The following is a 23,983-nucleotide window of genomic DNA, read 5'->3' as shown; positions in this document are numbered from 1 at the left end:
GTCCGGAATTACAATTAAAAATTCATAATGTGTAAAAAATAAATATTAATTTATTTAAAAACTTTTATGAGGTAACAAAAAAGAATCAGCATTGATGAAAGCATTTTGACCTCATTCGGTTTCCAACAAACTTTTAAATTAACAGTATGTATAGGAAAAAAAGTAATCCTCAGTGGTATTTTGAGTTGCTAAGAAAAATTTTCAACAGGGAAACATTTTGTATAATTCATATTATCCTTTCTCAATTCTTCCTCAAGATAATCAGTCTAATACTAGCAGAAATTTTCCACCAAATAAGGAAACATAAAAAATATATTCACAAAAAATAAATTGGTATGCTTGAAAGTTTATTTTCATACCGCATAAAATTTCTAAAATAAGAGGACTCTTTTCTCTTGCACATAAAATAAAAGAGAAAGTATTTTTCACCAGGGACTAAACATCCACTCCATGATTTATAAATAATACCTCGTGAACACACAACTGATTTAAGAAAACCAATAATGTTATGTTATCAATAAATAAAATTCTTTAGAACAATTTCGCATTATGACTGAGACAATTCTTGTAAGTTAACAATGCTAGGTTCCATCCATTTAAATGTATGTAAAATCATCAATTTTTATTGGGACAGGCTGTCCCGCCTAGAATCTTCTATTATTTTATAATGGCTTAAATGGAGCAGATGTAGTGTTGAGAACTCACTAGAATTGCCATTGCGTTAAGGAGCATGATTCGAAAGAATCCCTCGGAGAATATGACCCTCAAAATTTTATCAGATAATGCCTGGATAGAAGAAAGTGGTCACTTTCACATTTTTTAATTTTTACCAGAGAAATTTCATTCCTTCAACAGAAATCATGTTACATACTTGGAAAGTATTAACAGCTAATCGATAAAATTACTTTCCTCCTCAATTTCCAGATCATTACAACCACTGACAGATTATTGCCAAAGGACCAGAAACAATGGAAAGATAGATAACATTAACGCACAGTATACTTCCTCAGACTATCAACTTAACGACTAATAGTATAATAAAAATCACAAAATAAAACACATACGAAAAATACGCTTCAGCACAACTCCTTTACTAAATTTATATCACAAGAGAAATTTTTTCAGGGCTCGATGAATCTAGTCGCCGAAATTTCAAACAGTCAACTAGATTCACTTGCATTCTTGAAATATGACAGTGACTAAAATGTCCTTGAAAAGGATCGATAGATTGAAATTGTACATATACGCTTTCTAATTTCAGAGATCTTTTGATCCCTTTGCTCACAGTCCAATCGAAACTGTCTCACAAGATCTTAGTATCTCTAATACATAAAATGAGTGAAGAAAGTAACACTCCTTTTAATTTTGTGAGTTGAAAGTTGTTCCAAAGAAGGCTTAAAATGGGGATTTTGAAAACTTAAACAAATTTTTCTCTGGAAGCTTTTCTATTGAGCTTGGGGACCTTGAATTCTTTCTGATGAAAGTCTTCAATATTTGGACAACTTAGTATGATAACTGAATTGAAGAACATATTGCCTCCTGAACAGTGTTTCTCAACAAAAATAAAAAATTCATAATAAAAGATTAATCAGTTTTCTGGCCAAATGAAAAATGTCAATAAACCAACATATACAAAATTAGATAACATTAATTCTACCGCTGTGAATGAACTAGAGGCTCTAACTGAGAAAGCCCCAAAAAAGGCTTTAAATGGAGATTTTGAAGACCTAGGCGAATTTTTACCAAAAAGCTTTTCTATTGAGCTCGAGGACCTTTCCTCTGAATTCCTGGCTGAATTCAGCAGTCCTGGTAGCGGTCTACTCCTCAATGCATAAAATAATTTTACATAAGGAAAAATACATAACTTATTCCTCCTCAATCTATAATTCTGCACCTACTCTTCTTTCCTTTTACCCGGACTGATAAAGAAGTATAAATAGAGCTTTTGGTTTAGATTTGGCGAAATTTTTCTCAAGTTCTTTTATGGTACTGATTTCAAAAATCCAAGAAAGCAAAGATTTTTCAAAATAAAATTCCTCCCCTCCTATTTCCTCGAGGAGAGAACAACACACTGTTTGTTTTTATTAAATCAATAATTTTGAAATCATAAAAATCCAATCATATCATTATTAAAAACAGCAGTTTGATAGTAACGAAGGTGCCACTACAAAACAAGAGTGAAAACAAAAACAAAAATCAGCATAATGATCAAAAACACGTTTCTCAATCTCACATCATAGAAAGAAAATGGGTGCATGGTGGGCCAGCATTCACATCTCTGTAAGAGAAAATCAAATGAAAATTTAGGGGTGTATAAAATCTGACAAATGAAACAGATTAAAGGAGTTTCCAAAATAAAAAAAAAAAAAAAAAAAAAAAAAAAAGGTAATATTTAGGTGCCAATGGTGCATGTTGCAAGTACGTTACAGAGTTTTCATTCCCATATGCATGCATTTGTACCAATATGGGAGGCCATTGGTAACAGCAAAATAAGTACAAAAATTGAACAGACATTTTCATTGTCCAACAAACCACACATATTTCTTGGTTACACGTTCGAAGTTTCGATTTCTTAGGCCTGATTCTGCGTTGCATACGAAAAGTCGAAAGTTCTGGATGAATGATAAGGTTGATTTGTTCTTCCTAATGGTGTGAAATGTATCATGACGGCAATAAATTCAAAAACTGTGCAACAGCTCAGCACCTTCCTGCAGTTCATTTGGTACTTGCTCTTTGTGATTAGATTTACATATTATTTTCAAAAAGTAAAGCAAGCAAAGGACACTATCAGTTAGGTAATTTTATGTTTAATTTATAAAATAAATTCTCAAATCTTGAAATATTAATAAACACACGTTGTAGATGAATAATTTTTCAAAATAACGTTCCTCTGTTAATAATTTGTTTTTCATTGCCTACTTATTACATTTTTCCGCTAAATTCAATGACACGCAAGTAAATCATAAATAATTTCAGACCAAAGGAGGTTTCAAATAAATGAAAAACTTGAATGTCTATACTCACAAATCGACAGTGAAACTACAAAAATGCGCATCTCGGTTTGCGACACTGGAGATCTTCAGACATATAATTAACTTGTGAAATGGGAACAAACTCATCAACTGCATTGCATGAAAACTCTCTTGATTTGTCCTCTTAATGTGAAAGATATTTAGTGAAAATTTCAAGCTATATTGTTGGTTTGTTCTTCCATGTTGAGATAAAATGGGAGCAGAAATTTTTTAGCACTGCAAACAAGACACGTGTTTTGGTAGTTTCACTGTCGAAATGAGCTTCATAAATGTATTCAAGAGCTTTTCTACTAAGTTTTGGCACATAATGATATTTTCGCTTAAGATTACTATTTACCTCCTTCATTTGGATCCAAATAAAGAGGAGAGAAAAATATGAGGAAAATATTTGGAGCATGCTTTTGATAATGGAGCAAATCCGTTCCAACAAAACATAAAACACAAATCAAAGAAAACAGAAGCAATTTACAAGAATATGAAAAGAAAAATATTTGGGTGGAAAAAAGTGAGAGCTATGAGTTTAGGGACACAGTTTTGAAGGGCAGGTCTGAGAAAACAACTGATAGTGCACAGGTATTAAGAGTAAACAAGATGAATTTTAAATTCCCATGGGAAAATGATGAGGGTACACTTTACAGAGCGGGAAGAAAAGGGTTTTTTTACGATAAATTATTTAACGGAAGGAACCTAACTTACGCTGACCCAAACCTTAAGAAGCACAGTTCAGTCGGACTTTATTTTTGGTAAATTTCTTTTATAAAATTACAATTTGTCTTCAGCAATTTCAAAATTAGTAGTTAAAGAGTTTCCACACTGAAGAAAAAAGAAAAAAAATGAATAACTTCCTCGGAAGAAACCAAAATGTATAATATAAATTCAAGATGGGACTAAAGAAGAGAGCATGCAAGAAAAATTAGGAGCCCCGTGATAGTTGAAAATTTGAGCTAACGTGTACATGAAACTTATCAACAAAGTACAGAAAAATGATCATTAATCTTAAGACCTTGACTTCACAGGATGTTTTCTGACAATTTGTTGTGGGAAAAAGTCGCTCATGTGAAGTTGCAACAAATATTGACTGACTCAATATTAATCGCAGAACCAAAAGCGGTCCTTGAAGAGTTCCAAAACCAACTGAGAGTAGAAAAAGAAGTGAAAGTGAACTATAAGGACAATTTTTGTGTTCACTAGATTGTTCACGTTTTCTTAATTTAAAAAATTTGATTATTAATTATCTTCAATTATTTTTTACTGATTTAAGTATATTCCTACGTAAATTGGTTGCAGGAATAGGAGAGCCTCCCCCCCCCCCCCCCCCCAATGGGGATGGTAACTGCAAAAATTCACCGAAGTTTTCTTCTTGTAATTCGACCTTAGATGAATCACATGAAAACATCATGTAAAGACAAGGACTGATAGACTTGTTTTGATACGATTATCCGTTTCTAGTCAAAAATGAAAGCGACCTGCTTCAACATCAAAATTGTGGGTAAGTAAGTAAATACCTACATGATATAAGGATACAAACAAATATAGTCATGATTTTATGAGGTCAAAATTACTCTTCGAAAATAGGATACAGTGATTCAGAAGCCTCAGATTTTTCTTTGAGTAAATTATAATATTTGACCATGAGTGATGATTCAGTTTTCAAGTATAGAAAAAGATTTAAATTGGTTGAGTACATTAGTTAAACTTTTCATTTGATCGAATAGTCATGCAATTAGACAAAACAAAAATGAACATCTATAGATCTTGATAACTGAGATCAAAATCCACAACAGGTATAAGAAATAACATAGGGATTTTTCCTCCGAATAGGTACCATATTCTTGTTTCATAGAAAAATTTCAGAGGTATAGAGTTTCTCACTCTTGGTGTTTTGGTAACTCTTCCACATGAGCTGAGCAGCTGTGCACTAGGACATACACTTTGATGAGTGATGCATTTTTTTTTAATGGTTCCATATGATCGACTTAACTTTTGAAACATTCAATAATCAAACAAGACAAGTTGTGCGACTTTTTCCCGTTTCATCCTGATTAAGGAGACACTACGGAAACAAGTACAAAGCAAGATATTTTGGGCGTAAATGAGATACTCAGGTGAAGACAAAGAGGATATTGGAATCATCTTTAAAGTGTCTGTCGTAATGCACATGCCGCAGAACACGTCCAAGTACCAACTGTGTTGCTAAGTGAAATGCCTCCTCGCGCTCGCTCACAACGGAGTTTTCAACAAGCCAGTCTAAAAAGGATGCCCCACAAAAGCAATCTCTTACCATGAATATTCCGCATCTGTAAGAAATGGGAAAAAACGAGGCATTCATCAGAATTTTCACACTCTCACTGCAAGACAAAATTTTACCAGGTATTTAGAAGTTTGAAAGTGAAAATTTTGGGAGCAATGCTAGAAAACTAGTAAGGGTAATTTCGACATCTGTTAGCTCTAATGAGAAAAATAAATTGTTTTTCCCCCATGATTATTGTTCAAAATGTTCTCTCGGCAAACCTGACGGCCAGGCATGAGGAAAAACTGCTGGTAAGTGAGGTAAATTTGAAAAAGTATGTAATAAAATACAGATTGCACGCTAAAGAGGGGATTTTAGCCTTTTTTGAATTAGCCAAGCATGATTTTTGTGCAATTTTACCTGGAAAAAGTAGAAACCCATTGTGTCTTCAATTTACTCAATTTTTATTTTCACAATAAATATGATTATCCTTAAAGAATTGCATACTCCTACTTGTTTTTTTTCTCAGCAACTTTGTAGGCTTAAAACACAATTCATGATTACTCTCGATGGCGAGAAGTCCTTTGAAACTCTCAAAAAGAATGGTTCATTTTCTGATCTTTCGATATGTTGGAGATGATAAAACACTTGTTAGTGAAAGATGATTGTGTGAGAACGATAAAAACAATGATGATGAGTCAAAAAACAGAAGACATTCAGAAACTGAATTGAGAAAGTTGAACCAAAGAGAGAATTTTCCTCTGGACACACAAAAGCAAGCAAGTGCCATACAGAGAAGAACACAGGAAACCCTTGCAACCTCCAGTGAAAACCACATGCCGTAACATATTAAGATAACTTAATAAGTACCCATTATTTTATTCGTTTTGACTTTTTAAAGGCTACATCATGGACAGCAAGGCAATCAGCAGTTTGAATCGTCCACTTTACTTTTCATTTAAGAGGGTAAAACTCCTTAAGGTTGATAAAATTTCTTAAATCTGATAAAACAGTTGACGTTTAATTAATTAAATGCAACATTGAAAGGAGACCAAATTTTAAAAAAGACCCAACAGAAACAATAGACATTAGAAATATGTGTATAATTACCGCAAATCTTTTGCAATATCCTTTTTGCACGATTCTAGGTGTTGAGATCGGAATTGATCACAGGCAGTCCTCGTTTCCAGAGACAAGGAATCGAGTGAGGGAAGTTCAAAACTTTCCCCTCCGTACCACAGAGTTAAAATTCTGGAAGGAAAAAAAATTGTGAAAAAAACACAGAGCTCAAAAAAGTAAGGCAAGAAAGTGCCTACCTCACACTTTTGGGACAATATAGTTATCAGCATTGTGAAAGATTTTCAATAAAATATCTGTTTGTGTAACAACATTGGTAGCCCTTTCGAGCACCAGTTCTGAGTTGTTAAGCTCCAAAAATTGTGATTTACATAGGAATCAAAGGATGACATGCACTTTTCTTTAGTTCCTCAAAATGACTGAAATCGAGTATGGTGCCTTTTTGCTTTGGAACAGAATAAAATACAGGGTATAGCATCCCTTGAAGTCTCTTGAAAAAGAAATTTTTGACCAATATTTCAAACCCACAAAAAATTTGAAGACACTATGGGAGATCAAAGCTGAATCTCTTGTAGTTTTTATATCTCCTGAATGAAAAAAAGCTATCAATGCCCACTTGCACTAAAATATGGTTAATTTTTAGAGAAAGCTAAATTTTAAGGAGACAAATCCAACATTCTGTGTGCAACTATTGTATTTTTAAGTTCAAATAAAAAATTTGGAATAAAAGATTTTGATTGATTGATTTCGATTGATTTTAGGCAGTAGTGAGTTACATAAGCACTGAATTTACTTGCGCAATGTCAACTTTGATCCTTCAAAATTCACAAACAGATTTTTGTCCTAGGAGACTCACAACCAGTCATTGCTTGCGCAAAAAAATAAAAAAAATTGGAAACCTGGTTTTCTTTGAAATGGTATTTTTGATTAAAAGTATCTACCCGGAAATTTTTTCAACATTGAAAAAATAAAAAATGCTGTAGACATAGCTCTAAAACAGAAACTAAAGATTACCTTTCCCAGGATGTCAAATGTATATTTTAGACAGTCAATTAAAAATCAATTGCAGAGTGGTCACAGAAATTTGTAATTGAAACGTTTCTACTGTCGACTTCTTCCCTACTGCATACCGTGAAAATTACCTAACTTTTGGGACAAGACAGAATTAAAAATAATCATTTCGAGATTTTCGGGCCCAGCTGAGAGAAAAGCTGAGACTACACGACACAACAGCCACAAAGCATTTTAGTACTTTTCCCAATTTTTTTTTCCAGGTTTTCCTCACTCTTTCATTCTATAAGGTAACCAAGGATTGAGTAAAGGTTCTTCTCAATGCACAAACTTAAGCTCTTACTGACGCTCATAGATATGGCTTTTCTAGCCATAGGCTTTCTCATTGGTCAGCAATACAAGTCGGAGTAATTGATGAGCCTCTTTAAAGCCTCTAGTTTGTACGTGAGGAAGAAAATTAAATGAAATCAGTGCATCTACCTAACATTTCCTTAAAAAAAATTGAAGAGTTGTTGACTAGATTACAAAATGTATGTACCTCCTGCACATGGGTTTGAACACTGTTGCTGAGTCAATTCCAAACAAAAAGAAGGCGATTATACCCTTTCCTCTGCTCAATGTAATGGCAAAGAAGGCAATTTCTACATAAACACCAGTCATCTCATCAAGAATTAAACGCCACAGCATGAGACCGAGTTTCTGGAAAGGTTTGAGAAAACGATCATGAATACAAAGAAGAATACAAAAGAAGGCAGAAGGTTGTGACATGAAAAGTTGATTTAAATTTGTTGTAGAATACAAGACAATGCCTTTCTTTTTTGTGCTCTGCACAAAAGTTGAAAGAAAATTGCAATTTTCAACAACAGCACTTAAACTTCTTAGATAGATTGTCCTTGAGGTCAGAGAATCGGCAGAAAACACAGCCAAGACAATTAGAGCCCTCTAAGATAAAAGATAAACAATCTTCAAATTTTGCGCTCACAATCTTTTAATCATATTTACTTTGATTGATTTAATTTCATTCATTTTTTTTTTCAAAACTTATTTAACAAATAAAAAAAGGTGCGAAACATGGTTGATGATAAAGAAACCAACATTTTCCGAGGAGATCAGAAGATGTACGGGAAATAAAATGATTTTCTTTCACTTCCTCACTGATTGACACTAAAACTCAACAAAAAAATTTGCCAATTCGACATATGTACGATCAATTTCTGAAATAATTTAGCTTCTTAAGTTTAAAAATCTTCCCATACTTCACAGATGCGTGATCTGTTGAGAAACTTCCAATTGAACTTACAAATTAATGGATTTTTTTGCAACTTTTCAACATAAATGTAACAGATATTATTCCACAAAATTTGAAAAATCTACCATTACAGTCCATTTCACAAAACCTGAGACTTTTTATTCGGCATTAAAATCCGTAAATGGCAACGCATCAGTCTCAGACTTGGGTGACCGGACCGCTTGCCGGACATCCTCTTTTGTTCAGCGATCATAGGCCGGCAACCCGTCCATTGTGAGGGTAGGAACAATGGACACCCTTCATCCCTCCTTAATGAGCCCTAGTACAAGGACTGAAATTTTTTTCTTGCTGAAAAATTCATCTTTTGGCGAGAAAATTTAGTTCCAGCGTGAAATTATGGTTAAAACGCACTATCTTAATTATCTCAATTTTGAGCTGATACAAGGCATTTGCGTGTGACCACGATTCGCCGCAAAATGTCGTGTATCAGCGTGTAATTGGACGAAATTTTAGTGCGTTTTTACCATAATTTCACGCTGGAACTAAATTTTCACGCCAAAAGATGAATTTTTCAGCAAGAAAAAAATTTCAGTCCACGTACTAGGGCTCATTAAGGAGGGATGAAGGGTGCCCATTGTTCCTACCCTCACAATGGATGGATTGCCGGCCTATGGGCGCTGAACAAAAGAGGGTGTCCGGCAAGCGGTCCGGTCACCAGAATCCGAGACTGATGCGTTGCCATTTACGGATTTTAATGCCGAATAAAAGTCTCAGGTTTCACAAAATGGACTATAGGATTGTAATACATGAATGGGCTGTTTCAATTAAAACTAGAGTTGGGCCGGGTATCCGGCGATTATCCGGATTGCCGGATTATCCGGCCGGATACCGGATATCCGGCTCCGGCCGGATACGATTTTCGCGAGTATCCGGATCCGGCCGGATAATCGCGCTATCCGTTTTTTGGACCCGCCGAATAGTGCTTTTTTGGCCCTGAAAATTTCGATAAATTTTTGGTGATATTCTTTCTTTTTTCTTCCCTATCAATACAATTTTCTGTATTTTTTCCTGAAACTTTTGACTTTTTTTTCTTCTCCGCTGATCGCAACGTAAATTCCTTAAGTCCGCGACCCGCGTGTTTCACTTTCATAGATGCAGGTGGAAAAGAGAATAACAAACAACAACGCCACCAACATATGCATAATTCCCCGTTTTTAGTCGGTGCAAAACTCCGCATTCATCGTAGTGTCGCAGCACGCTGTTTGTTTCGGTAATATCGAAACGAAGGCCAATTAAGTTTGTGATCGGTTGAAACATCCATTTCTCTCGTTCATTTAGAGATTCTCATCAACAGAAATTGACCGAATAATTTTCCGTCAAGACAGGCTTTGATTTGCTGTGACTTTGGATTGGCATGCGGCGGCGGTGCTTTCAAAAGTGTCAGATTGGCAGCGCTGTTTTCCACTTTTGTTTTGTTTACATTTCTGACTTCTGATAACACCCTCCTGCTGAACATATGAGCACAGCTGCGAAAAGCTAGAAACTGCCTTGCTATATTTATGACACATATTATTTGTCAACCATGATTTTTGTACTATTGCAATTGCGACACTAGAAATAAGGAAAGAAATTCAAGGCCCGAATTTTGTTAGCTACGACCGATCGTGAGTCGAGTAAACTTAACCTCAAAAATCGCGACATTTTTCGCGCGAAAAAGCACTATCCGGATCCGGTACTATCCGGATCCGGATCCGGGATACTTTTTTGAATTATCCGGTATCCGGATCCGGCCGGATACAAAAAACAGATATCCGGATCCGGTTCCGGTGACGCGAAAATTCCATTTCGGCCCAACTCTAATTAAAACATCATTGACTGTGCTCTGACTATAGAGTTTAATAGAAACTAAGTAATTCACGGGCTCTTCCTGAAAAGGAATTACATAAAATCGACCTGTTTATGATGCAGCTACCTAAAATAGTCAGCACTTTTTATCATGAGTTATAATTTAATTTATAGTTCACTGAGAAGGACCAGGGAGGTACTCACTGAAACAGAAATTCCATTTGGTGAGCAACAGGTAAATTTTAATCCTATACTTCCTACCCAAAATTATAATTTGTTATGCGAGTATTGCACTTACCACGAAAATTCCACAGGCTATTAGTATCACAAAAATGATGTGAGGCATTAATTTGTCTCTGCTTTCTCGAGGCGTTGCAGGACTATCTAACAGCGACTCCGTTGCTCTGGAACACAGAATTACCAATAAGAGGAACTGTTCCAAATGTCACAATTTTACAGCTGAGAATGATGCAGATTTTTTCAAGGTAAAATTAATACCCTATTTCTTGTTATATTTTCCCCTTTCGCGCCTTTCATGGCTTTCCGCTACTTAAAACTCAGTCTTGAGAATATCGTAAAACAGGGCTAAGCAAGTAATACCAACAGAATTTTTTCACTTTTACTGCCATGTGAAGTTTGATGATAGTTTCACGAAGAATTTCTACACTTATTCTATTCTGATTACTTGTACATGCTGAGTTTCCACAGTTTTGCGGTAGTTTTGGTCTAGGATCGCACTGAGTTTAGCACTCTAGTACTTAAAGAAATTGAATCAAGTGTGTAGAGTATTTTTTTGGAACAAGTTAGTAAACTAGCCCCAGTTTCCCCCCCCCCCTTCCTTCTCTCTGTTTTCATCAAATATAAGATATCTTTTGCATTCAGGTTCCCTTACTGAAATTGTGTTGTAAGTGAATTGCAAAAAAATACATTATGATACAGCCCTCAAGACTGACAATAGCTCACTTCTGCATCTAAAAGTGAATCTTCGCTGAAGTACTCGCACAGCTAACACAATTAGTCGGATCAAAAAAGCCACAGAAAAAGTGAAATTTTTTATGCAAACTGATTTTAGGCACAAACTTGAGAATACTTTTTTTATTTAACTTTTTTTTTTTTCTTGTTGGCATTCTGTGCAGAAAACCTAAACTTATTTCAAAATTGGGTTTAGGAAAATATGCTAATTTTTCAGATATCCATGGCCAAAAAGCAAAGCCACGTTTCTGCATTGTGACGTTTCAAAATTTCGGCTCCTAATTGATTTTTTCGAACAGTTTATTCTGCTGACAGAGAAGAAAACGCAAGGAAGTTGACTGGTTAAACAAAGGAGAAATTAAGTATGACAGGAAGTCTAGAATGTTGCAAACAGGGATACATGGTTTTGCACTTAGGCCATCAATACATATGTTGTTCTATGTCACTCAGTCCTTCATAAAATACCAATTCCTAACGTTAAAGTAAATAACAACTTACGATGATTCATTACTGTTCACACTAGTTGAGGATAAACCATTTTCAGCTAGATTAGATATTCGATCGTGAGCTGTCATGCCATTTGCTTCAGAGACTAGAGCGAGAAAATGTGCATTTCGGATCCTCAGCCGCTGTCCAAGGGTTAAAAAACAAACGGATCCTGTAAAAATTCCAAAAATTTAAGATGCTAAATACATTACGATTTAGAGCTGAAAAATATTTCCTAAAAGTGTGACTGGACGGATATTAAAATAGGTCCAGGTGCTCACAGGCAATTCAACAGAGGCTCATTATCAAACGATTGCACTATCAACTATTCCCATCTTTCTCAAACGGTAATGACTGAAAGCAACAATGTTATGATGCATATTACGGCATGCTCAATTAACTGCATATTTGAGGCTGACCAGTCAAAAATGAACGACCGCAGTCAAATCCAATGGTATCAGTTTATAGTATTTCAGGCAGCATCACTTTTCAAATTTTTTTTACCTGATTTTTTAACAAAAATTTTTCCCACCTCACTTTTTTTCGTGATGACGAGATCATACTAGATGCCCTTTCACCGATAGGGTGAGAAATTAATTGATCTCATTTCACTCACAGAACCTTAAATAATTAAATAAAGTGAAAGGGTAGGACCACTGGACGAAATTTCTTTATAATTTTAGAACAGTTATTATTTTAAAACGCTTATTAACTTTACAGATGATTAACCATGAAGCTATTGATAAGTTACAAAAACATTTCATACAGTGGGTACGTAGGTAAGAACTTTTATTGTTTATTCCTGCCATACTTGGCAGCAGTACGACCTCTAATAAGGGGAGCAAAAAAAATAAATTCTACATAAAGATCACGCTAAACAAGTTTACGCACTTTTAGACTGAAAAAGAAGATTGTCCGACGCCATTTTTGCATAGAATGTAAATGCAAGAAGCAAGATGGCGGATTTCCCCTCGCAGTCTAAAAGTGCGTGAACTTAGTTGGCACAGACTCAACAAGGGAAATAAACATTCCTCCAAGTTAAAACAAGCATACATGGGATAATCAATTTCAAAATGATGGAACTCAAAAAAAAATTTTGAGATAAGCGTCTTTCCAAATCTAGAGAAAAATGAACTGACTTTTCCAGGAGAGCTTCAGTCTATCGCAAAGTTACAAGATTGCCAAGGAGAGTTTATTTTCATATTAACGGAAAACCAAGCTTGGGAAAATGGATAATCTTCCCCTGGCAACCTAAAAATTCAGTAAAATTTCTAAGGAAATTTTATTGGGGATCCATCATTAATACTAAGATGATAAGTTGAAGCGTATTTTCGTTGATGATCGGTCGAATCAAATGGGTGGATCAAGTGGTTTCGTATTTTTTTTTTTTTTTTGACACAATCATAATTTTTCGGAACATCGGGACTCACCAGACAGATAGAAGGTGGAATTCTTGCAAACGTTGGGGCCAAAATATAATCCTACAAAAAGTAGGGTTTAGAAATGACCTGATGAAGATGATGGCATCCAACCAGTATCAATTTCGAAATCTAACCTCAAATGCTTACCAGCCCGATTATGGAGCTTTTTTTTTATCAGTGGAACGCATGGAACGCAATTGTAGTAGTTCAGGCTGGTTCAACCGACGTAACCGCAGCCTCAACCGACCTCAACTCATCTCAGAAGAGCGGTCCAAGCGTTCCACTGGAACACATGGAGCGCACTGGAATGCACCAGTGGAATGGGATAAGAAAGTGATGCGTTCCGCAGTGATATTCTGCAGTTCGGATAAAAAAAGCCCTCATGATTTCCCTGCCATTATCGGGGCACATTGGCTCGACCGATCATCAACAAAAATACGCTTTTAGCAGCAATTTTGAAACAATAGGAAGGACCAAAGTCCTCATGCAACTAATTGGTTCAAATTTTTACAAGTCAATACAAATAGAGAGTAAAAAGGGCCTCATACACTCCAAGGAAATGTGAATATTTTTTTTCAAGAAATTCTTACCTATGAAAGACACAAGGAGGACTAGCAAATAGAGGACAGCTTCTGGAGACCCATACATAAAATTAAAGTCATACTCGGTGTGCACTGGAGAAGGCATTACCAAGTACATTAGAACACTTACAGCTAAAATTGGAAAACTGAAAAAATGAACAGGATTAGAAATTGTTGTAGAATAGATTGGTAAAATTACACCTTGATCATTACAACTATAAACCTATAAAGAAATTTGAATGTGCTGATAGGAATACTAAATATATTTTCACACATTTTGAGAATTGTTCACAACAGTTGAGAGGAAAGGCTAGAGAAGTGAGTCAAGATTAAAACTAAAACTGCCTGCTTAAACTTGGCTCCTTAAATATTTTTCATAGAGTAATATAGGTGTCATCAGCTAAGTTGATGGTTGTTTACTTTCGGTTTGCAAGCGCCAACGACGAATTTGGGCCTCTGAACAAAGCGGCGCTTGCTACTATCCACATTGAAAACATCAATCTCATGATCGTATCGTAAAAAAACTACTTATCAGTTATGATTTGTGACTTTTTTGTGGTTGTGATTTCTGTGTGGCTAAAAATTAAAGTATTTCAAGGTTTGAAAGTATTAAATAACTTATCTAAGCTTGTGTTCTTGCTTCTGAGAGAGCCAGATGTTTTCATGTGGATAGCAGTGACGCGAAAACGCCTGCAAACCGGAATTAAACAACCATCAACTTAGCTGACGACACCTCTAATTAGAAGCTATAAAGCCTGATGTGTATTGAGGTTTATAAAATTGACTCCTTAGAGAAGTCAAAATCCATGCAACAAAGATAACAACATTGAATTACGTTTGTTTGATTTCTATTCATCAAATTTTTAATTTTACAGGTAGACCTTTGACATAAAATAAGGGCAGACTTGAGGCTATTCTCTTCATCTGGGTCAATTTATTCTGGTGCTACTTTTGAAAAGACTTTACTTTGCTCTTTTGAAAAATTATGGAGGTGCATATTACACACCAACATGCTAACGATTGCAATGCTTGAAAACAATCAAGAAACGGAATTCCCTTCACAAAAAAAGAAAAAGAGAGAAAAAAGGCAGATTAAGGGTGAAAAAACTGCGATGATCAAAATTTTGTCCTTAAAGACCATAATAATAGTGAATGGACCTCATTTATAAGAAAATATTTTGGTGCAGTTTAGAGATTTTTTTGAGGAAGTTCTTTGGAATTTTCTTTTCTGAAGAGTGTTTTGACTTGTTGCAAAAGGTACCTTACCCTAAACAAAATCCTAGAACAAGCATTTCTCCTTTCAGTAGGACAGAGAATTTTTGTGCCTGAATGCATAGGATAGTGGCACAAAGCGCAGCTGTCAGCAGATCAGTGGAGAGATTACCGATAGTTGTCAAAAAGAACCGCAGCATTTGTTTACTGGGGATCAGATGCCCTAAGATCACTCCAATACAACTGATCATCTGCAAAATTATAGATACAAATTTTTAAAAGCAGCCCAAGACAATGATAACAGTGGAAAAACAAGGATAAAAAACGGGAAACAAGGCTAAAAATACACAATTAATGAAATCCGAGACGTTTCGACTCAAAACTGAGTCATTTTCAGTCGGAAACAATACAAAGGACTACGTGCAAAACGGGCCATTTGGGGCTCGAGGCGGATACCTTTGAGACTTGCCCTATTCATCCACCTAACAATGCCCCATCTTTTCCCAAAGTTTCAAGCCCCCCAAAAATTTTGGGGAGACGCGGCGGGGGGTCAAAGTTAAAAACCGGCAAAATTTTCGCGAATTTATTGCTTAAAAACCAAGAAGTTTTGGAAGACGCGGCTTAAACGAGCGTATTCAGCGTGACGAGAGCTTTCAGAAAATGTATAACATTATAGGGTTTTGTCAACTTCAGCTCGAGTTATCGCCTCCGAAGCGCCGGAACGCTCAAAAAAGACCCCTTACTTTTTCACGTTTGGGCCGATTTAAAAAAAAGCCAGTTTTATATTTTGATGAAAAACTGATATGTTGTTCCTGACTCTCTGTAGCCCCTCTAGCTCTTTACCGCATGCTGGGAAATGTTTTGGTCGCAAGTTATAAGAGCGGAAAGGAGCGAATGTCGGGAAAATCGGCTATTTTAAACTGCGCGCGGCGACGGATCAAGAGACATGTGGCAACAATGCGAGGTCGGCAGAGAAGTATGATTCGGCGAACTGAGTGGGAGGGGACGTTTTCCCTCCGATCAACGCCGCGCGGGCAGTTTAAAATAGCCGATTTTCGCGACATTCGCTCCTTTCCGCTCTTATAACTCGCGACCAAAACATTTCCCAGCATGCGGTAAAGAGCTAGAGGGGCTACAGAGAGTCAGGAACAACATATCAGTTTTTCATCAAAATATAAAAATGGCTTTTCTTTAAATCGGCCCAAACGTGAAAAAATAAGGGGTCTTTTTTGAGCGTTCCGGCGCTTCGGAGGCGATAACTCGAGCTGAAGTTGACAAAACCCTATGATGTTATACATTTTCTGAAAGCTCTCGTCACGCTGAATACGCTCGTTTAAACCGCGTTTTCCAAAACTTCTTGGTTTTTGAGTAATAACTTCGCGAAAATTTTGCCGGTTTTTAACTTTGACCCCCCGCCGCGTCTCCCCAAAATTTTTGGGGGGCTTGAAACTTTAGGAAAAGATGGGGCATTGTTAGGTGAATGAATAGGGCAAGTCTCAAAGGTATCCGCCCTGAGCCCCAAACGGCCCGTTTTGCACGTAGTCCTTTAAAAGAAAAAACGATAAAAAACCTGAGCTCTATATGGTGGTGGCCAAAATTAATACAAGGATTCGGAGTTTCAATTTGATCATTGGTTTAATTTACAATGGATCAAGACAATATGCAAAAGTCAGCGTTTGATGGAAGCTTTCTCATAAAAATTTCAGGAGGAAAACAATTTGTACGACAAAAATTACTGAAAGTAACTCATAATAGCAACAGTATCGTTTTTCAATTTATCAATTTGAGCTTTCTGCTCATATAAAAACCATAATATGTTTGAGTTTAATCTTATACTAAATATTACCATGACATTCTTTGCTGTATGAGAATATGGCAACTTTAATATTGGCACTTTTGCTCAGCTGCTGCACGTTGTTCACACTTTGAACAACAGAAAGGGGAAGGAACACTCCTCATTGAGAAGCAAGCCCCACGTTTCGAGTCACAAGTGAAAAATCAAAATATTTTAGAAGTAAAATAAATTTTTGGTGAAAAAATGTAAATGAAAAAGAGTGTATAGGTAGACAGATTAAAGGTACAACTCACCTCAGGTACAATTAATAATGCTGTGACTCTGACCGGTAACTTCCAAAAATCTTTACCGACAAGGAAGACAGTTAAGACCCACAACTAAAAAAATAAAATTATACAGATTAGAGGAAAACAGAGGATAATTTAAAGCATCATTTTGAAAGCAATAATACTTTATGAATGGGAGCGAATCAACCATTAATTTAGAAAGAGATAAAAAAATGGGGAAGACAGATAAAAGAAATACAATTTTTTGTCCAATTCCTTGAATGATTTACTTTTAGAGGTAGTGTAAGTATTTCTGTTGGATCTACCTTTTGTCTTTAAAATATATAAAAATATTGGGTCCCACCACAATGTATTCACTGCTCATAAGGAGATAATTGAGTGGATACGAGTTTCAACCAGGGAAACTTTACATGATATGATGTATCTTATGTTGTGCAAACTAACATTACAGGTTCACAGATTTTGAAACCAAAAATGAGAAGATGGCGAAAGGAATAAAAAAAAGTAACTTACACAAGCAATGAATCCAATAATGCTCGTATCAAACTCAAAATTGCTAAGAGCATCTATAAAATTGTCGGAGGGTTGTTCAGTCGCTGCGATCATTTTGGCCGAAGCAAACATTAAAGGTGCAGATATGAAAGTACACAGAACCATTGCTGCAGCAATCTAAAATAATTCATTTACAAAATTCATTATGATATACGGTAATATGAATTTTATGGTTCAGTTTTAGTTAATATTTTCTTAATCTTTAAATCATCTTCAGCAAGGATCCTTCTGCCATAAGAATTGTTTTTTCTTACTTTTTTTATATACCTGTGAGATTTGTTTTTTTTGTTACCTAATTTTGAGAAAATTAAAACTTTATGACCAAATTATTTCACGTATAAAAAAAAGGAAGAGACCATGGTATACAATTTTAAGGCCTCTCATTAGTATATTAGAAGATTAACTTCAGCTGGAACGCATGTAACATTTGAAATTAGAATCTGAACCAGGAATGCTATAATTTAAAACAATTCCACTCAATTTTGACAGATAGTTGGACCAGAGAGGAGTCAAGCCACATCAGCTACTGCCAAATTTAACTTGGCAGTTTAATTTTTTACGAGAGAACGTTTGTGCAGATTCCCTTGAAAATGTTAAAGAATTTGCTTTGTACTTTGCAGAAAATTCATTGAAATTTGCACAAAAATCCGCACATTTTCATGTAAAAAATAAATTGCCCAATTAAATATGGCAATAGCTGATATGGCTTGGTTCCTTTTTGCTTAACGCAGTCTAGTTATAACTTTGCATTTATAAAACTGCAAAAACCACACATATTTCAACTGCGAGGAAAACTAATTATTCTTCAAAACTGTCGAAACCAAAGTATAAAATTTACTAATTCACTTACCACATCTGTATCCAAACCATACTGAGTGGCATATACAAATACAGCTGGGGCTGCTGGAATAGTCCCGTATAAGAACCCAAATGTACTCAAAGCAGGCGCTAGGGTCGAATTACTATCCCCATAGCGGACCGTTACACTCACAACTTCTCTTGTGACGATTGGCATTGCAATTCTGTAAAAACACCACTGGATCTTAAACAATTGTACATATATACAAAGGGAGGTTTCGGCTGCAAAACTTTTGAAACACCTGTTTTGCTTGAGCTCTTGATCATCGTTCAGTTTCTTCTATGTTCATGAACACTTGTGCAGTCATTTTTGAAAGTAATACAAATCTTCTAGACGTATTTAGTTTCTCAAGAGAGAACAAATCTGCCTGCGATGTGTTAGCTAGAGAGGAAAGACAGCAAGACTAAAGGATGAGGAGGTGAAACAATTTGGTAATTCTTAGGTGGAACTATTTAGTAACTCTTGACTGTACCCCTAAAATAGTACAAAACATTTTTTCATTTCAAAATATTTCTTTCAATGGATTCTTCTGTTGGCTGAAGTAAAACGGTTCAAACTAGAAAACTTAGATTGAAAGCTCTCAAAAAACACTCACCACACTCATTTGCTAAAAATAGAACACATTCTAATACCCATGGGTCAATTGATCTTTGTAATTCCTAAACAGTTACTGATAAAAAATTCATGAAATTTAACGAACAAAAATGCAGCACAAAGTGTATTACAGGAAGATTAAAACGAGAAACCTAAAAACCTGGAAAAAAACGGTAGTTAGAAGTTTTTAAATTCTTACAATTTTACTGCAATCAGAAGGACAGGGGTAAGTAATGCTGCGCCTTGTAATTTTTGGACTTTTCCTACCATCCGAAGCCCCAGTAAAAATAGTGCAGTTGCGGAGAACGCTTGTCCAAAAACCTGTAAATGAAAACAACACAAATGCATTCCAGACATGCATAATAAAACCAACAAAAATATTTTCCCGATGGTGCTGTTTTTTCCCTTCCTTTTACCACAATCTGTGGCTTGTGATATTGATCATTTTCCAGAAAGCATGAACCTAAAATGCCCTAATTGAAGGGACACTCAAAACTCAATATTTCATCGATTCATCACACTTGACTATAAATCTCTAATCACTTTTTTTCTTCTCATATTGAAATAAAAAACCCTTTGATGGATTAATAGTGAGACTATCCATGTAACGCAGTTTCCAGCGTTGTAGACTTCCTGTCATTCTTTATATTTTAAATGGAAAATTAGTTAAAATCAATTCTTATAATCTACTGTAATTTTTCTTCTCTGTGGGAAGAAAATTCTGAAACACCTTCAAGGAACAATGTTGATTTATTCTCCTACTAAAAAATCAAATAGGAGAAGAGATGTCAAAACACTGAAAACAAGGAACTCGGTTTGGGATATTTGCTATCGAAATGGAATGACATCACCTTCATAACTATGAAAAAATGTAAGATTGAATCATTTGACTCAGAGTGCGGCAGACAAAGACAGGGTTTGTCACATCTGCGCCTTTTATCTCTGCTTCTACAAAATAGATGAACAGCCACTATTGACTTCAAGTAGACGACGAAAATCGACCATGAGTAAACTATATATAAGGGAACGATTGGTAACCTCAACCTCAACTATCTATCAGAGCTTCAGGGAAGTTTCTTTTGAGCCGAGAGATGATGATTACAAAGTTCTCAATAGAGTTCCCCTCAGTTTGAAAACAAATGTCAGCTAGTTAATTGTACCATTCTACTTACATCTAAAATTGTTTTCACTACGACTGGTGGTTGATGATCAAAAACAATATTTCCAAGGACACCCAGTGAGCTCATGAAGACAACCGGATTACTAAGAATTCCTTTCACAACATTCCAAACCATTTTTGGAAGAGTAGAAGATTCATCACTCGCTGCCTCTGCCAACTTGCTGATACCGATCAGAATGAATCCTATGGGATTCAGCATTATAAGGGATGTTGGAGCTACAAGATAAAGGTAACTAACGAACTCACGGTGAGACTTGTTATACAGAGCTTCAACTGAAACAAACGTAATAGGAATAAAACAAAATTGCGATGAACACTAAAATTATTACTATGCTTTAAACCTTCTTGTCTGAAAAAAAATCGGACAGCATTATACAAAAAATATCTAGTAAAATTTTCCTGAGAACTCTCAGTTGTGTGGAAATATACCACAAAATTCATATCAGCATGAAAACAGGATTTTTGGCAAGGTGTTGGCTTTAGCAAAAATTGTAGCAGATAACTGTGTAACAGCCTTACCACAGTTGCTTTTATGCTTTTTACTGCAGCTAAAATACATCTTAAATCACAACAAAAACCAATTTATATTTTGATAGGTAGTATACAAGATAAAAAATCTCAATGACTCTTAAACAAGGAGAGTTAAAAAATTTATGATGCATTATTGATCATCATTTTAATTTAAATGGAGAAATTAAAAAAAATACATTCAAAATTGAAACTAAATATAGCAAATTATTAAAGAAAATTATATGAAACGCAACTTAAAGAATAAGCGAGACACGATAAAACCAAGCTCAAAAAATAGGTCGGAGTGCTATCAAAAGGAGAAAAAATAAAAAATGTTGTCTGGACAAAAAAAGACCGTTTTCCTACATGCTACATTTTACATTAGTTTGTTTATTCAACAAAGAATATTTTTTCATTCAAAGCGGTAACATATATTAAACTAGAGAATACATTCAATTATGAAAGGGAATTTGACTACATATGATTCCTGGCTAAGGAACCTGACTTCTTTATCATGTGGGAACAAGTAATTAAGAAAAGAAAAGAAACTATATTAAAAATATTTAAGAGGATGGTCAAAGAGAGATCAGGGCATCTACAGAATTCAGGAAAACCAATCCTCTGATATTTCCAAGTTTACTCTAAGCGATACAACAAAAATTTACTGATATTCTCAATTAAGGACTAAAGTATATGCAGCAAAAAAAGGAGCGTTTCTACCATTAAATATAAAATTCACAAGTAGGCTTCAAGTTTTCTTTTTTAAAGTTACAATTTCCTGTGATCTCATCCTGAATATAAACTCTTAAGACGAAGCAAAATCATGCAGGAATGCTAGTTTTTTTTTTTTTTTTTTTTTTTTTTTGTTTTTTTAAGATGGGCATTTCTCTAAAGCTCCTCATACATTTTGATAATATTTTATCTACTAATTTTTGTTCTTTTCCTACTGAAGACAGCCTAAAACTTTTCATCGCGGGAAATTATGATAATGCTATACATTATTTCATTAAAAAACAAGGTAGACGGTGATCTGATAATCTGGATTGATTGAGGCCAGCTCGTAAAAGAAACATACCTGCAGCCGATTGAAAGCACATACAGCACTAACACCCAAGACTAAACATAAGTGTCACAAGTAGATACGCAATTTTCTTCATAGTTTAGTCTCTTTGTTTAGAGTTTTTCAAGCTAAATTTTAGATGGAATTTTTTCAGAACTCCAGCTGTGTCAGGTTAGTGACTGCAACTCAGAATTCAGGCAGATCGTACTTGCCAAAATCAATCCAAATAAGTATTCACTAAATGATGGAGTGAACAATGAAAGGGAGAACAAATACTGACAATATGTGGTCAGAATTTTGCTAACTTTGCTAATCAATGATATGTAGAACATGCAGAGTCCAGAGACCTAGGGTTATCGATAAATTACTCTTTGCAAACCATGGTAAAACTAAATCCTAGAATGCCTTTCAAAAATTTAGGATATTTTTGGTATTTTTTTCTTATCAGGATGGAATACTTTTTGCACTCCTGAATTTTTCACATTAACAATCTGAACGGAAGCATTTTTGGCGGCTGATGTCTGCTCACAATGATGAAAAGTCAACAAGAAAAAATGTAATGTCCACTGAATGGGATCACAGTGTAACAGAACAAAATCTCCAGTTGAATCGGTGAACAGAGAGTTGAAGCAAAGATGATATAGTATCTTGGGCGACACAAAATTTTCTCCAGGATGCTGAACTGTCATTTAATGAATACATGTGGCACTATCACGGTTGAACTTTTGAAGTAAAATTGAATAGGCATAACATGCGCTGAAGATTAGAAATGGGATATACTTACATTGAAACTAACTACTAACACTTCATGAACTTTGCAGAAGAAACGCTCTTTCTCTTGCAGAAGCCAAAAAAAAAGAAAAAAAGAAATGAGATCTTCTGAGTATTAGGCTGGGTAAGTTTTTAAGATTATGAGATCGCTTATACAGTTCCCTTTATATTAAATAACTGACATAATATCTTAAATATTTATGTGTTATGATTAAGGAAATATGCACAAAAAGTTGGTATGTTAGTCTTTTTCTCTTGCGTATGATTGCCATTGATTTAAATCTCATTGCAAGAGGAGTATTTTATCACAGTATAAAATGAGATTGAAAACATGACAAAAAGGGCGATTCAATTAGATTTTGCTGTAAAATTTCATCATAAATAATGTTCATTAATTTTGCAGTTTTCGTGAAGTTTCAGCAGAGAAGAAACTAGATATCAGACATGTTAAATGTTTTGAATGGGAGTCTACAAAAACAAACCACAAATTTTTTACACACAGAGCTTATGGATCTGAATGTTTGCAAGCCTCTTTGAACAAAATTTAATAATAAATTCAAGTACATGTTTGGGTATACAAAGAGAGTTCATCAACATGAAATTCTCATGGTAGATAGACATTTTTAAATTTACATAAATGCATTGAAAGGATGTTTACGCAAGAAGGGTTATTGCGAATTAGACGTTACACATACTTAAATGGTGACTAGAAATTTAATGAAAGTTAGATAAATAGTAATTGAAGAATATTTGAGAGAAAAGTTGGAATTTTATTTTCTGTAGAAGAAAAATTATTGTTTTCTTTAGAAAGTAATTGGATCCTTTTTTGTATGACTCGATTGAAAAAGTTCTAAATTTTATTTAAACAGTTTATACTGCACTAACTGATACTTCACAGAAAAATGAAATAATGATATACATACGTTACGAGTAAATCACGAGTTATTGATGGGTTTCTGATTTCGATGATTGACTTAAATGTTGGCCTATCATTTAAAGTGTGCACACTCTTTACGATGGCTAAATAAAACTACTTAACCTTAAGGGCCGTCCCTTAATTATACGTAACGCACTTTTCCAGCATTTTTGACCCCCCTTCTCCTTGTAACACTTTTGTGACGTAGGTCTTCAGCCTTTGGCACATAAAAACAAAAAGGCGTAACGCTCTCCTCAACTTCCCCCCCCCCCTAAAGCGTTACGTGATTTAGGGACGGCCTCTTATTGCGGTGAAAAGATGGATACTATGATAATTTAATAAT

The 23,983-nt window shown here is 35.1% G+C and overlaps 1 protein-coding gene across 2 annotated transcripts in view; it reads right to left on the bottom strand.

The window, feature by feature from the left end:
* Positions 1-30: 30 nt before the first annotated feature.
* LOC140223710 (lysosomal cholesterol signaling protein-like) overlaps positions 31-23,983 on the bottom strand; it is a 48,044-nt gene continuing 24,091 nt past the window's right edge. The window contains exons 4-15 of one of the 2 annotated variants that reach the window (XM_072305671.1): positions 20,376-20,656; positions 19,403-19,524; positions 18,601-18,772; positions 17,712-17,867; positions 17,205-17,288; positions 15,171-15,367; positions 13,914-14,050; positions 11,915-12,074; positions 10,743-10,848; positions 7,889-8,049; positions 6,373-6,513; positions 31-2,278 (exon numbers count right to left, since the gene is read on the bottom strand). In XM_072305671.1, coding sequence (XP_072161772.1) covers positions 2,230-2,278; positions 6,373-6,513; positions 7,889-8,049; positions 10,743-10,848; positions 11,915-12,074; positions 13,914-14,050; positions 15,171-15,367; positions 17,205-17,288; positions 17,712-17,867; positions 18,601-18,772; positions 19,403-19,524; positions 20,376-20,656 — 1,766 coding nt within the window. In that variant the 3' untranslated portion in view covers positions 31-2,229. Of the gene's footprint in view, positions 2,279-2,344; positions 5,330-6,372; positions 6,514-7,888; positions 8,050-10,742; positions 10,849-11,914; positions 12,075-13,913; positions 14,051-15,170; positions 15,368-17,204; positions 17,289-17,711; positions 17,868-18,600; positions 18,773-19,402; positions 19,525-20,375; positions 20,657-23,983 lie in introns of those variants that run through there. The other variant, XM_019058041.2, reaches the window with a different exon arrangement.

This window comes from Bemisia tabaci, unplaced genomic scaffold (assembly GCF_918797505.1).
Source record: "Bemisia tabaci unplaced genomic scaffold, PGI_BMITA_v3".
In the NCBI taxonomy this organism is placed as follows: Eukaryota; Metazoa; Arthropoda; class Insecta; order Hemiptera; family Aleyrodidae; genus Bemisia; species Bemisia tabaci.
Note: the sequence above shows the minus strand (reverse complement) of the source record. Positions and strands in the feature narration are given on the sequence as shown.